Here is a 15,044-nt window from a genome sequence, read left to right on the forward strand (position 1 = left end):
ATGTGCTTGTACTCTTTTTGCTAGTTCCTAAGATCTTAACCTTTTCTTCTTTGAATAATATTGTCTGCAGTGAAAGACACAGACGAAACCTCAGAAGCAGATTTCTGCTGCTGTCAGTGGGGCTGTGCAGAACAACCAGAGTGTTCACAATTTGGGGTAAGGTTGGAATGGAATCTTTTCACTTCTGCCCTCAGTGCCTGAGCCCATCCTGCTAGAAACTACATTGGAAAAACAGAACAGATGCTGAAATATTGGCTCTGGGTTATTGGTAATGTTCATTTTCTTGATCTGGCTGATGAGGTCACCATGTCTATTCATTAGGAGGACATATAAAAAGCTGAATTCTTCTGTGTAAAATGTATACTTCAAAAAAATATTTACTTACAAAAGCCCTTTCCAGGTATCCAACGTAGAACATGAGTAGAGGGTTTACATAGTTATAAAGAAAGGGTGATGATGAAGAAATAGTAGCTCAGTTCAACCCTTCAAAAACCAGAATGATAGGGGGTAGGTCTAGGGTCCTGGCAGCCTGTGTCAGATACAGCGGATTTCATGAAAATAAATTACAACCCATAATAGATATCAGAAGGGGTATCTTGTGGACCAGGCTTCTGCCCATCTCCAAGCTTGTATTTTCAGCTCATTATCAAGCATTTGTAGACAATGATATCAGAAATTCTGAGAAATACAAAAATGCATCTGTTCTGTGTAAGCCTTGTCTTCACCTGAACCATGTGCCCTGAAAGGGGAGGGGCCACAATTTCTTCAGCTTTTGAAATCCTTGGTTCCTATCAAAGAGTGTTGCGAATATCTCAACTGGACAAAAGTTCTAGCTATTTCTATGAAAATTGTTCTTGCTTAACCTTTCTTCAACCTGAGATATATGACTGTTTAATGAGAACCCCCAGACAGACAATGATGCAGACACACCAAGGGGACAACAGGTGCGTGTGATATGGTTCTCTTCTAGCCACAACCTGTCTAGCCAGGAGTAAGAGAGGAGGTGGGTGTGGGTCCCTCCAAAAAACCTTCATCAATTCCAAATGGCCTGGAGAACTTACAGATGACCTGTCACTGCATGGGAGCACGTGAGAGACTTTGGCTGGGCCGGCGGGGGCGCATCTTAGGACAATTTTCAGAGCTTACCATGAACTGCAATATCTTTCGTGTCCTGGATAAGGGCATTCCCGGCAGCCACTTGCACTGTGATCGTGTTGGTTCCTTCAGCGAGGAAGGTGAAGGAGACACTGCTGTCCAAGGTGATGAGGGGCTACAAGAAGAAATAACGACACCCACTGAGTCTTCTGTGGGACACCAGATTCTCCTGTTCTCCTCTGAGTCTCAAAATGTCACAAATCCACACAGCAGATAAGAACACTAGGGCTCTACCTCAAAAAGGGGAAAAACAGCATTTAAGACTATGCTTTCTTTGCCAGTATCTAGGAAGAATATTAATATGGTTGAAACATGCTAGACTGTGTTAATTCCAAACAACTGGGGTAAGATGATACAACCTAAGCTGGTTATGTCATTCTGTCCCTTCCTTTACAGCCAGGTCGAAGCAGCTTTTGTGGGTAGTTTCCTGGCTTTGGAAACAGAAGATTTCTGTTCTCTAATACATGGACTGCTTAGATGTTCACTGCACTGTCAGACCTTTTAGAAAACTGGTCACATTCTATTTGTTTCTGTATCACCCGTCCTAGGCAGACTGCTTTTTAAATAACTGAAAATATGCATAAATCAGATGCATGGTCACACTACTCACTTCTTATTATATTTTAGCTGTGTTTTCCATTGCAAGGCATGTTTATCATTTTTAATATTTGGAAAATAAAAACATATGTCTCCGTGACTACTTCTTAACCTTCTGGTTTTTTTTTTTTCATCCCTGGCCATCATAACAGATAGAATCTCAAAAATAAAGAAAATAAAAGAAAAACAGAATAATTATATCTATCCAGAAGTAAGAGAAATCCTCTCCCCTGCCAGGAATTAGGATTTGGAAAAACCTGGTCTTTATCAGAAAGAAGAGAGTGCCAATGTTAACACTGAATAGTCATTATTGAATTTATTTCCTCTCAATGTCTCTGTGGTTTGAAAGGTTTGATGTAATAGCAAGGCTTATCCCAGGCAGCTGATAGATTTTGCAACCACACATAGTAGATTCCTTCTCCTCTTTGAGTCAGGACAAGAGTCATAATGAACCAGGTGTGGGAGCATATACTGGCACTTATAGAGCGGGCATGGACCAGCACTCACACAGATGTGTAGGCATGGGCAGGTGCATGCCAAGGAACCCTGCACACACCCCAGGATGCAGCTTTCAGACAGCACCCACAACAGGCTCAAAATTTCTTTCTCAAAAACAATCTGCAAATTGGATTCTGAAAAATTAATTTTATTTCCTCTGCTTTAAAATTCTATAGCTCTGTCTTATGATGCGACTGATGGCTAGAGCTTGGCAGAATTAGAGATCTTGCTCTGAGCCTCAGACACTCCTTCTCCTCTGCTAAATCAAAGAGGGAAACATATATATAAAAAGATGCACCTTTTCCCTTAGCTGAAGGCAAACCCTCAGATTGACGCATCCCTTCCCAAAAGTGATGGTTTGGTGATGGTGCCCACAGGGCTTCTGAATTTATCAAGTGCTGAGGTACAAACAGGTCCTGCCCTGAACACTGAATCCAATGAATTAACTGTGATCGCTTAGTGTCCCATCTGGAGAAGACATCTGAAATGGGGCTCAACCGTGATATTGGCCATGACACAAGAGAGTCATAATACATCTACCACATTCTTGCCACTGTGGCTGTGGTGCCACTTTAATGAATGACCCTAGGTAGAATCTTTCCACATTCTGAGTCTTAGTTCTTTATATTTGAAATGAAGAAATTGGGCTAGAAAATCTATGAGAAATCACTCAGTAACCAGAATCTATAGATTGTTGAATAACTTCAGGGAAAATGTCTAATTCTTACTGGTTAGTCCACTTGGATTTATTTACCAGAAAAAGCCCAACAATTTTACTGCCTTAGTCACATTCTTTGGAAACAAATAAGACACTTCAATATAAACCATTTAGAAAATGGCAACATCAAATAATGTTGTTTACATAGAGCAACTGGAGCTCTATAATTTCTGGGAAAGTGTTAAACAGTATACCAGGTTGGAAAATTTAGTTTTGCAAGAAATTGCAAGAACTTTTTTCAAAGTGATTGTACCATTTCACATTTTTTTTTAAACTTGACGATTACAATCTAAGCAATTTAGTCAAAAGAAAATAAAATGCAAGTGCATTAACAAAAATAATTCATAACAGCTGACTCATAATAGAAGCTGGAAATAGCACAACAATTCAGCAACAGGCGAATTAATAAATGAATCATAGTATATTCATACAATAAATAGAAAAGAACTAATACTGATAGGCAAAGGGTCTTTAAAGGGTTCTAGAAAATTACATATAATGAAAAAACTAGACACAGATTTTAAAAGTTGTTTGCACCAAAATAAAAGTATTTTTTTAAAATCTTACTTTCTCCTGCATTTTTATGATATATCCTCATATAGACTTCTGTATGGATAAATACCAAACTTCAAGTGGTAAAAAAAAATTCCTACTGTGTGACCACATTTTAGGAAGTTCTAACATAAAGAAACAAAGTAATATGGAGGTTAATTCTGGGTGTGGGAACTGCCCAACAAGTGGTGCCAGAGTCCTCTCTGACTTGACGATAATACTTTACGTTTTGTTTGGAGTTTGGGTTACACAGTGAATGCTTTCATCAAAACTTGAGTAAGGGAACACTCTAGACTCAAATCTTTCATTGTTGATACATTTTATAACCCCAGAGAGTAGAGAGCAATGTTGAACTGCAGCTAATCATTTAGCACTAAGGATGTGAGTCTGCGACACACACTGATGGACAGCATGCTGTGGCCGAGAGAGCCTGAAGGTTCCCACGGAGTCACACACAGAAACAGAACCCCTACTGTGAGGCATTAAAGGAGTAGAACGTGAACTTGTGGTGATCAGAGGTGAGGCTTTGGGACATGATCAGCATTAAAGTTATTGAGGTACAGCTCCCATGATTGAAGCCTGGTGGCCTTTGAGAGAGATCGGACGGGTGTGCACACTCATGCCGTGTCCCAACTGTGTCCTGTCTGTGATGCTCCACTCAGCTGATGAAGCCTCCAGTTCTTGTACCTCCAGAATGATGAACCACAACAAGCCTACCTTCTTTACACGGTAGCCTGCCTCAGGCGGGTAGGTAGAGAGGGATGCTACACAATAAGCACAGGAAGATGTTAATGATAAAGGACAGGTGGTTCCTATAGGGCTGCTCACTGAGAAATTCTTGCTGCTTTTGTGGATGAAACCTTAGCAAACACTAAACACGAAAAAATACACATGTGCTTTTAAGTTTTCTGCTTCCACTAATTACTAGTAATATTTCTTTGCCCTTTTATTTTGTTACCGCCCTCAGCAATGTCTAACCTCTTTCTGCTAAGCATTTTTCTCCCTTATGAGTCTTTTCAGGAAACTTTTATTGCTTCTGTGTCATCTTCTGCACCTCTTATGTCAAGGCTCAGGCGACTGCTGCCCTGCTGAGTGATGGTATATCTCCCTATCCAAGCAGTTTTGATCTTTTCTCCATCTAGCCACTTGCCTAGGAGATCCAGGACCACGTAATAGCACAAGGCTACAGGACAAGGCATGCCATCGAAGGTGGGAGAGCAAGGGCTCCCTTCCAGCCGGTCAGGGCACCGAGCCACAACAAACTGTGCTGAATGAAAACACTCGCTCCCCTGATGTCAGGCCACAGACGTCCCTGCGAGGGAAACAGCAGAAGCTAATTTTGTTTTCCAAATGGCTTTTGTTCTCTATCAGCTGTTATGGCATCATGGCTGATTTCACTTCTTTGCAAAGCTGGAACGCTCACCAGGATGCTTGAGTTCTTCATTGGTCACTGATATCTGGTGCCCAATGTGAAATTAAATCAAGTATTTTAAGGTTCATTTACTCAAATCTATTAGGCAAGCAGACACATTTATTAAGCCAGACCTCTGTTAATCCCTGCAAATTGGCCATTCACAGCCCCACAAATCCAACAGGCGGCCGATTACTTTTCCGTCTCCGTGCTTCTTCCAAGCTGTAGGGCCAGCCCACAGTAGGCTCCCGGGAAAAAGGCTGTACGCCCTGCTTGGGCGGTGGGTTACATCTCTCCATGCTGAGCAGCTCTCAAGTGAGACAGGCCCCTATTATCCACTGAGCACAGCAGGAAAGCAACAGAGCTCTGCGTGAGTATTTAGTTAGGAGATTTCCGCTTGACTAATAGTACAGGGAGCTGCACGGCAATCTCAGGATGCAGACCACAGTGGCTTCCCAGACACGGGGAGTTAACATTGCAAATTAGAAAATCTCCACAATTTAAAATGCATATCTTGATAAAAGCTGCCATTTCCAAATGGAACCAACTATGCAATCACTGTGCTTGCCTTATTTAAAACCTTCGGCAGATTATGTAGTAAGACGTGAAAGGTTTCTACCACACGAAATAGAAAGACAGAATATGTCATTGTAGATGTAGTGTTCAGAACACCGCAAAGTACCAAAGACACCCAAAGACAAGAAAGGAAGAAAGCAAAGTAGTACCTATAGCTCTTTTTTTTGACAATGGGATTAATGTGAAAATTCACAGGAAAAACAAATAACTTCCCTTAAATGTATGCAAATACGCACATAAGCGCACATATAAATCCAATGAAAGCACCTATTTATCTGTTTCTATTATCAATCACCTTATCCTAAATTTGAGTTTCCATGAAGAAATAGTCTTGCACTTCTATCATTCACCATCATCCATCAACCATCCTCTCCAACTTTCAGCTTTTTCTCCAGCTCCTGTCCAAACGAACTTCTTAGTTTGGCTGCATCTGTCTTTACATCACACAAACATTCCCACAGCTTCAATTTCAGACACAGGTCCCTTCCTCTCCTCTCTCTGTTCAACCACTCCTTCAATGCCAGCACCAGACTAACTTTCACTCCATAACATAGCCTGCATTCACCACCTGCTAAGCTGCTTAATTTGGTCAATAATGCTATATTCCTATACCCCAGCTGCAGGCAGCTGCCTAAGTTGCCCTGTACCTAGGCAAGTGTTACACTGCTGGGAGAAGAGCAGCTTAAAGCTGGAGGGCATCCTGGAATTGATTAACGCTAAATTTGTGTGAACTATACCAGTATGCCAGCACAGTTGCCTATCCTATTTGTTTTTAAGATACATGGGGGAAAGATGCCTGTGCTCAACCAGATGAGGTCTGGAGTCCAAAACAGTCCGGCAGAGCCCAAGGATGGCATAACACACCACCAAAGGACTGGGCTTGGGGCTCTGCGCTCTCATGGGCATGAGGGGCTATGGATTACCCAGGGAAAGGAGTCTGGGGATGTGTGGGAGGGAGGGATGCTGAGGGAGAATGTGAGAGGTCAAGAGTGACTTCTAGGGGACTTCTACCAACCAGCCTACTGCACTTGCAGGTAAATGAGGGAACTGAGACCAGATGGTTTGGAGGAGGGAAACTGGAGGAACTTTCAGGGCTACACCGATACACCCACACATGTGGGAGACCTGAGCTGGGTTAGGGGGAGAGCCAGGCTGGGTTAAGTATCTACTCTGGTGTGCATCAGCCAGAGTAAGTGAAGACTGATTGGGCTTTGTCGCAGCATCATCTAGCAGGTGCTAGGACTGGGGCAAATCCTTTCAGGCTAGACCATAGAGCCACTTAGAAAGCACAAGATCCGGGGCTGGGAGTGAGCCTAGTAGGGAAATTGTGGGCAGCCCTCTGATGGGTGGCAGATCCCACTGGTAAGCAAGGGAACCAGGGCTGGGAGACAGGCCTGGCTGGACAGGCAGTCACCCCTGCCAGCATGAGTGTGGGCTGGATAATGGTGTTGGTCAGGCTGAGCTAGACTCCAATGCCCACAATGTGTGAGAGCTGAGTGGGATGTAGGATGGACTGGACCAGTTTGCTGTACATACCAGCATGCACAAGTTCCAAAGTTGGGGCAGGTTTAGCGGGGCTTTCTCAGCATCGCTGGTGTACAAGAGGGCTGAGTGTACAAGAGGCAAGGATGGACTGGGCTGCAGCAACCACTGGTTTGCATAAGAGATGAGGCTGGAGACAGAAGTGACCAGGTGAGGGCTTCAACCTCAATAGTTTTCTTCTGGAATGAAGTCACTGCTTCTCACACATCATCCTCTAGATTCACTGAAGACAGCAACCATCAAGCCAGACCTTTATTATATGGCAAGGGTGCCACACTTCATGCTCTAGAGAAATTCATAACATGGAACAATTCCTGCTTATAGCCAATTCAAAAGCTAAAACTCTAAAGTAATGCCCATAATGTAAAATACAATGTCCATACATTGGCATAATACAGATGCGATAAGTAGAGACAGAGAGCTACAGGGCAGATGGCAAACAGTAACTCTGCTGCTCTGTCCATGTACTACATATCAGTATTGCTGTTTCCGACAAAAGATTCAGATACAATTATTTGTTGAAGCTAAAACAGACAATTCTGGAATAAATACAAACTCAAATTCCCAATCTCTCTGTCCATTTCTTTCTTTTCTTTTTTAAACTCCAATTACCGGAGCCAGCACTGTGGCCCAGTGGATGGGGCCCATTGCATGATACTGGTATTCCATCTTGGCGTGTTGGCTTGAAAGCCAGTTTCTTCACTACTGCCTGGCAAAGCAGAAGATGATGACCCAAGTGCCTTGGTGCCTGCCTGGCTTTGGCCTGACACAAATGTGGCTGTTGTGGTCATGTGGGGGATGAAGCAGAGGATGAAAGATAACTCTCTCATCCTTCTCTCTTTCTATTGCTCTTGCTTTTAAATGAATGAGTGATTCAATAGTTTTCTTAAACTAATTACTTATTAGATACTGTATGGCATTTCAGATCTCGAAAAGAAAATACTGTAGAGAAATTATTTGCTCAGTCCTGGCAGGCTGCTGAGTAAACTCTTGTGTTGAAATGGCTAAGAACTAGTCCTCAGAAGAGTTCACCAGATGAATGGACAATCACAGAAAAAAAAACTCAAAACAGACAGAATCTGTACCACCAATTAGAGCTGGATGTAACTGACACCTGTAGATTGTGTCATCAATAACCACAGAGTGACATTATTCTCAAACTCATACATGTGTATACCAAAATGGAACAGATTCTAACCCTAAAATATATTTAACAAGTTTAAAAGGAGAGAAATCAAATTATGCTTGTTCTTAGACCACAACCGATTTAAACTTTAAATGACTGACAGAAAGGTAATGGGAAAAAACATCAAAACATATGGACATTAGATGTTCTACTTCCAAATAGCACACGGATCATTCAAGAAGAATATATAACAAGAGGAGTTAAAAAAAATATTTTAACTACAATTGGGACCACTACCTATCGTAATTTGTAGGATGCAGTAAAAGTTAGAGCTTGGAGAGAACTTTACAGCATTGGGTTCATATGTATGAAAAATCTAAAACAAGCATCTAAGATGCTACCTGGGGAAACTGAAAAAAAGAAAGCAAATTAAATTCCGAAAAAAGCATAAGAAATAATTTTAAAAAATAAAGCATAAGGCAATGAAACTGAAAACAGGAAATCAACAGAGCAAATGAACAAAACCAAATACTGATTTTGTGAATATATCAATACGAGTTATGCAAGACTCTTGCCAGGTTAATTTAAAAAATGAGAGGAAACATAATTTACTAATATCAGAAATCAATGAGGGTATCATAACAGAGTTTATCCATACTAAACAGATTATAAATAAAAACAATAGAAAAGTCTATGCCCACAAATTTGATAACCTAGATGAAATTGATCAATTCCTTGAAAGATAAAACTGCCATATTTCACCTAAAAAAATCTTAAAGTTAGTGGGCCTATAACTTTAGGAACTTGGATCAGTAATTAAGAATCTTTTTTTTTTAAGATTTATTTATTTATTTTATTACAAAGTCAGATATACAGAGAGGAGGAGAGACAGAGAGGAAGATCTTCCATCCTATGATTCACTCCCCAAGTGAGCGCAACGGCCGGTGCTGCAACGGTCTGAAGCCAGGATCCAGGAACTCCTTCTGGGTATCCCACACGGGTGCAGGGTCCCAAAACATTGGGCCATCCTCCACTGCTTTCCAAGGCCACAAGCAGGGAGCGGGATGGGAAGTGGGGCTGCCGGGATAGAACCGGAGCCCATGTGGGATCCCCATGTGGGATCCCTGTGCGTTCAAGGTGAGGACTTTAGCCACTAGGCCACGCCGCTGGGCCCAGTAATTAAGAATCTTAACAGAGGAAAAGCACCAGGCCTGTGTTATACTAGTGAATTCGACAAAACACTGAAGGAGGGAGAAGTTATATCAACCCTCAACATTTCTTAAAAAAAAAATTCCAAAATTATTAACAATAAAAAATAAACTACTAGAACTAAAAAAATTATTATAGCAAAGTTACAGAATATAAAATAAATATGTAAAAATGGTTACTTCTCTATCTACCAGTAATGAGCACTAAAATAAAAATAAAATACCATTTTAGGAAAGGGAACTACTAAGATGAAATAATCATGATGAATCTAATAGCATATGTGCCTGGTCTACACAAATTTCATGGAAAACACATATTCTAAAAATCATATATGGATGTTAATGATTTTTTTTTTACAAAATAAACATCTTTTAGTTTCACTTTCTTTGAGCTTTTTGAAGTATCCCTGTACATAAAAAAAACCCTACAAAACTGAACTCAAGAAATAAAATATCTAAATAAACGAAAAGATATAAGACAGTTTCCAAAAAGATGGTGGAAAATGGAATTAAAGGATAAAATGAATTTTTCATGAACTCTTAAAAGCTCTCATATATTCCATACTTATGCATAGAAAGATCCCAAACTGTCAAAATGTCAGTTCTTACCAACTTGATGTACAGAATTCAATGTCATCGCAATCAAATTCCAAGAAAGTTATTTTTATAGTTATCAAGAAAATGATGTTCAGGTTTACATGAAGGGAAACAGTGCCAAATTAGTTGATATAATATTGAAGAAGAGAAAGTTGAATGACTGATTCTGACTTCATGAACAAGTACAGTACCGATAATCAGTGCATCTTAATCAACAGCCAGAAATAGATCCACATGATATTAGAGAAAGAACAAAGGCAATACTACATCACTAAAACACTCGTTTCTACAAATGGTGCGGGAATAATTGGATTTTCAGTCACAAAAATAAAATAAGTCTAGGTATAGATATACCTTTCAGGATCTGAAACCAAAAGCAAATTATAGATCTAAACACATAATTTTAAAATTCCTAGAAGAAAATTTAGAAAAAAAATTTAGATGACATTGTGATGGCTATGGCATCTTAGATAAAACACCACTGGTGTGAATCATAAAAGAAATAATGGATAAGTTCTATTTTGTTAAAATTAAAAATGTGAAAGATAGTGTTAAGAGAATGAAAAAAAAAAACCCCAAAATTCGAGAAAATTAGCAAAATGCCAGGATTATCTAAAATACTCAAAGAACACTTAGAACTCAACAATAAGAAAAGGAACAAATTAACAAATAAACAAAAGATCTTAAGGAGATCTCATCAAAGGTGATAAACAGTTGGCAAATTAGAACACAGATGATGTGCTGGAGCCTGGCACAGTAGCCTAGTGCCTCATCCTCATCTTGTGTGCTCCGGGATTCTATATGGGCACTGGTTCTTGTTCTGGCCACTCTACTTCCCATCCATCTCCCTGCTTGTGGCCTGGGAAAGCAGTGAAGGATGGTCCAAAGCTTTGGAACCCTGCACCTGCATGGGAGACGCAGACCAAGTTCCTGGCTCCTGGTTTTCAATCATTTCAGCTCTGGCCAATGTGGCCACTTGGAGAGTGAACCAGCAAATGGAAGATCTTTCTTTTTATCTCTCTTCTCTGTATACCTGCCTTTCCAATAAAAATAAATAAATCTTAAAAAAAAACAGATGTGCCAATTGCAAATGTAACCACAATATGATATTACTATATGCCTATTAGAATGATCAAAATCTAGAATATGAAACTATGAAATGCATGGACTAACATGAACCTTGCTGGTGGAAATGCAAAATGGTCTATCCCATTTGGGAACAGTGTAGTGCTATTTTATACAACACATCATATTGTTTCACACAAGTAAACAATTTCAGTCTGTTTATGAGAAAAAAGTACAACATAATTTATACAGATATCTGAATCTATAGGCTTACAACAGATTTATTCATAACTGCCTAAACTTGGAAGCAACCAAGATGTCTTTTTTTGGTAACTGAATGTTACGAACTATGATAATCCAAACATCAGATGATTATTCAGCACTACAAATAAATTAGCTATCAAGCCATGAAAGTATACAACTTATACTTGCATGGAAATTTCTAAGTGAAGGAATCCAATCTGAAAAACCAACATACTGTATGGTTTCAATGACATGTATGGCATCCCAGAGAAGGCAGAACTACGGAAAGCCCAAAGATCAGTGGTGTCCTGGGACTTGGTGTGCGGAGAGGATGAACAGATGAGTGCGGGGGCTTCTCAAGCCAGTGAAACCCCTGGCTGATGTTATCATGGTAGTCAGATCCCTTTATCCACTTGTCCGAAGTGTGGACTCTATTAAACTGTGCAGCAATATTGATTTATAAATGCAGATTCTTCAGTTATAAGAAATGTGCTCCTCTGTTGAGGCATTCATATAGGTGGGGTAATGCCATGTGCCGGAGCAGGAAACATACGGAAAACCTTTCCCTCTTCTTCTAAAAGATACACCCAATTTTGTATTTTGAATTAAAAAAAAAAGCTTTTTAAAAAAGAATGGAAAAGAGTATTAACATCAGTTAAGTTGAAAAACTCAAATTTTCCCCAGTCTCCTATAGCTTTGTCATTGCCAACACCAGCTCAGCATCACCAGGGGCTGGGAGTAGGTACAAAGTGGAGAGTTGGACCGCTCAGGTCTTTTCCCTTCAGTATCTTGTTTAAGAAGGACATTAACATTTGTAGAAGAGCACCAAGTGTTGCTAAGCATTCTTTACACGTGTAATCTCATTACATCTCCTCATTCCATTTACACGTGTTCTCCTATTTAATTTTTGCAACTCCACATTCCGATATCTAGTTTACATTTGACAGATGGAGGCATTTCATCTCAGAGCTGCTAAGTAATTTCCTTAATATTATGTAACTAATGAGTGGAAAGCCAAGATGAACACAAATGGAGCAGTTCAAATTTTGATTAGAGGAGCAAGTACATGTAGGTTTGCATACTGTCTCAAAGTCCTCCCGTAGCATTATCTAAACTTTCACTAATAAAGGAATGAACGCGGTCTGAGTTCCATCCCGTGGTTCACAGCTTCACTCCTCATTGCCTCAACAACTACATCAAAGCTGGAGCACAGAACTCCACAGAGAGCTAAAGAAAGAACCGAACCTTTGTGCTGTTGCCAAACCACCAGAAATAGGTCAGGGTCCCCAGCTGACTGGGCCACACAATGGCGCTGATGTTGACTTCTTTATTTCTGATGGCAACAAACGGAACTCGGAGATGCACATGTTCCACAGGACCTAGAAGGATAGAAAATCAATGTTAATACTGACAGCCCTAGATCATAACTTAATCAAACTGCATCACACTTCCAGAATCTTGATTTGGATCCTTGTTACCAACTACCATGCTAAAGCACAGGTCACAAAGTCACAACAACTACTACTGTCTGTGTGTGTGTGTGTGACTTAAGCACCAGGTAAGGAGCTCAAACCAGATTCTAGATTCTTTGAGTGACATCTGTCTGAACTTAACCTACACTTGGAAAGTCCCAATGGGAATATTTATGCACTTTCAGACCAAGCACAAAATGAGTTTACTAGACACTTAGGGAACAAACAGCAAGATAAGCAGCAGTTTTTTTGCCATTCTGGTAATTAGCCAGTATTGAGAGTCAGGTCAAGGCATTGTAGGCAGGGCTCTTGCAGTCCTCTCAGCTGTTAATTGGCTTCCATCCTCTTTAAGGATGTTCCATTGTGTTCTGTCACCTGCAGCTACACTGCGGGGGGGGTCAGGCAGACTCTGAAAAGTCCATCTTAAAAAAGGAGAGGAGGGGAAAGGAGAAACAAATGCCAGTTTCCTAACTAATTAAAAAAAAAAAAGCTGTTTCTCTTTTCCTTCCTTGGAATAACAGGTATGGGTAAAATCAAGTTATAAACTAACAAGTAAAACTATTTGCATGGACACATCATATGCATAATAAGAATGCTGGTCCGTTTCATCTCCAAAATTAAATGAGAGGAGAAAAAAACTGGAGGGAATCCGTTACTGTTTCAGAGCTGCATTTGGGAAGCAGACAGTGAAACTCTGTGGGATTTTTCTACTCTCTTGCTACTTCTTAATTTCTCCCTTTCTTGCTTAGTTCTTTTCCTTCTCATCTTCCTTCCTTACTTCCCTTCCTTAAGTCCTTCTTAATTAACAAAGTACAATCAAAAAATCTTTGGTTGACACTGTTAGCTGACCCTTTCTTGTCTTCACCATGATGACTTTGACAGGTGCAGGGGGTCTGAAGAGCCTCTGCCTGAAGGTCTAAAGCCACAGCGGAAGCCAAGGCCCCTCTCTCCTGGGGGTCCTGACTTTGGGACGTGAGAGCGGGGCAGCTTTCAGGTTACTCAGCCTTCATTGCACTCCCTTGCTGGTTCTGGAGACAGCTCAGTGTGCAAAGTAGAGTGCCTGTCCTTCATGGTTTACCTGCTAGCTTACGTAGAACCAGGCAAGAGGAATGTACAGGCTCCAACGCAAAGAAATGGCACATGTTTAAGAAAATAAAAATTCTTATTACCCCTTGTTGATCATTACATACAATATACATGTAATTATCACACTACACTCCCGAACTACATACAATTTTAAAATGCCAATAATAAAAAGTGAAGGGAGGAAAACAGACGGACATTCCATATTTCAATTCCAGCACAATTTTGTCTCTACAGCATTTTCAAGATTTTATGTATTTCCATTTATTTATTTGAAAGAGAGAGACAGAGACAGAAAGCAATCTTCCATCCCTATTTTACTCCCCAAATGGGTTAAAACATTTGGGGATGGGGCAGCTGGGAGCCAGCAGCTTGGAACCCAATCTAGATCTACCATATCGAGGGGAGCAACTCAGCACTTCAGTCACCATCTCTGACTCTCAAATGTGTTAGCAGAACCCAAAAACACAAGTGGGGCCATGATGTGAACTCAGCTACTGCAACATGGGGTACAGAAGGGCCCCGGGTGAGATATAGACCAGTAGGTCAAATGCCTGCCACGGTTTATGATATTTTGTCATGTAGAACCTCAGTTCCACACATTATTATTATTATTATTAAAGATTTGTCTATTTTTATTGCAAAGTCAGATATACAAAGAGGAGGATAGACAGAGAGGAAGATCTTTATCCACTGATTCACTCCCCAAGTGACTGCAGTGGCCAAAGCTGAGCCAATCCAAAGCCAGGAGCCGGGAGCCTCTTCCAGGTCACCCACACGGATACAGGGTCGCAAGGCTTCGGGCCATCCTCAACTGCTTTCCCAGGCCACAAGCAGGGAGCTAATGGGAAGTGGGGCTGCTGGGATTAATACTGGCGCCCATATGGAATCCCAGCATGTTCAAGACAAGGACCTTAGCCACTAGGCCACCGTGCTAGGACCCTACACATATTATTCTGCTCTAAAAACAAAAAAATAAATAAGTGTTCTGCCTTCATTATAGCCACTAGTGAATCTATAATTTACTCATTATAGATGAGTAAAGAATCATCTTATTAATTACAGGTACTTTTCTATCACTTAACCATCCCCACAATATGCACACAAATCTACTGCCTTTTTTAATGGATATAATTCCTTCTGAAGAGAGTTCACATTTTTTGAGTCTCAATGGGCATATCTGCATAACAGGAAACTTCCT

The 15,044-nt window shown here is 40.6% G+C and overlaps 1 protein-coding gene across 1 annotated transcript in view; it reads right to left on the minus strand.

Annotated features, from left to right (window-relative positions):
- SORCS3 (sortilin related VPS10 domain containing receptor 3) overlaps positions 1–15,044 on the minus strand; it is a 546,072-nt gene that overhangs the window by 13,729 nt on the left and 517,299 nt on the right. The window contains exons 20-21 of the mRNA XM_040991786.1: positions 12,534–12,667; positions 1,147–1,270 (exon numbers count right to left, since the gene is read on the minus strand). Coding sequence (XP_040847720.1) covers positions 1,147–1,270; positions 12,534–12,667 — 258 coding nt within the window. The remainder of the gene's footprint in view (positions 1–1,146; positions 1,271–12,533; positions 12,668–15,044) is intronic.

The sequence above is a fragment of the Ochotona curzoniae genome, unplaced genomic scaffold (genome assembly GCF_017591425.1).
Source record: "Ochotona curzoniae isolate NIBS_2020 unplaced genomic scaffold, NIBS_Ocur_1.0 contig_66, whole genome shotgun sequence".
Classification (NCBI taxonomy): domain Eukaryota; kingdom Metazoa; phylum Chordata; class Mammalia; order Lagomorpha; family Ochotonidae; genus Ochotona; species Ochotona curzoniae.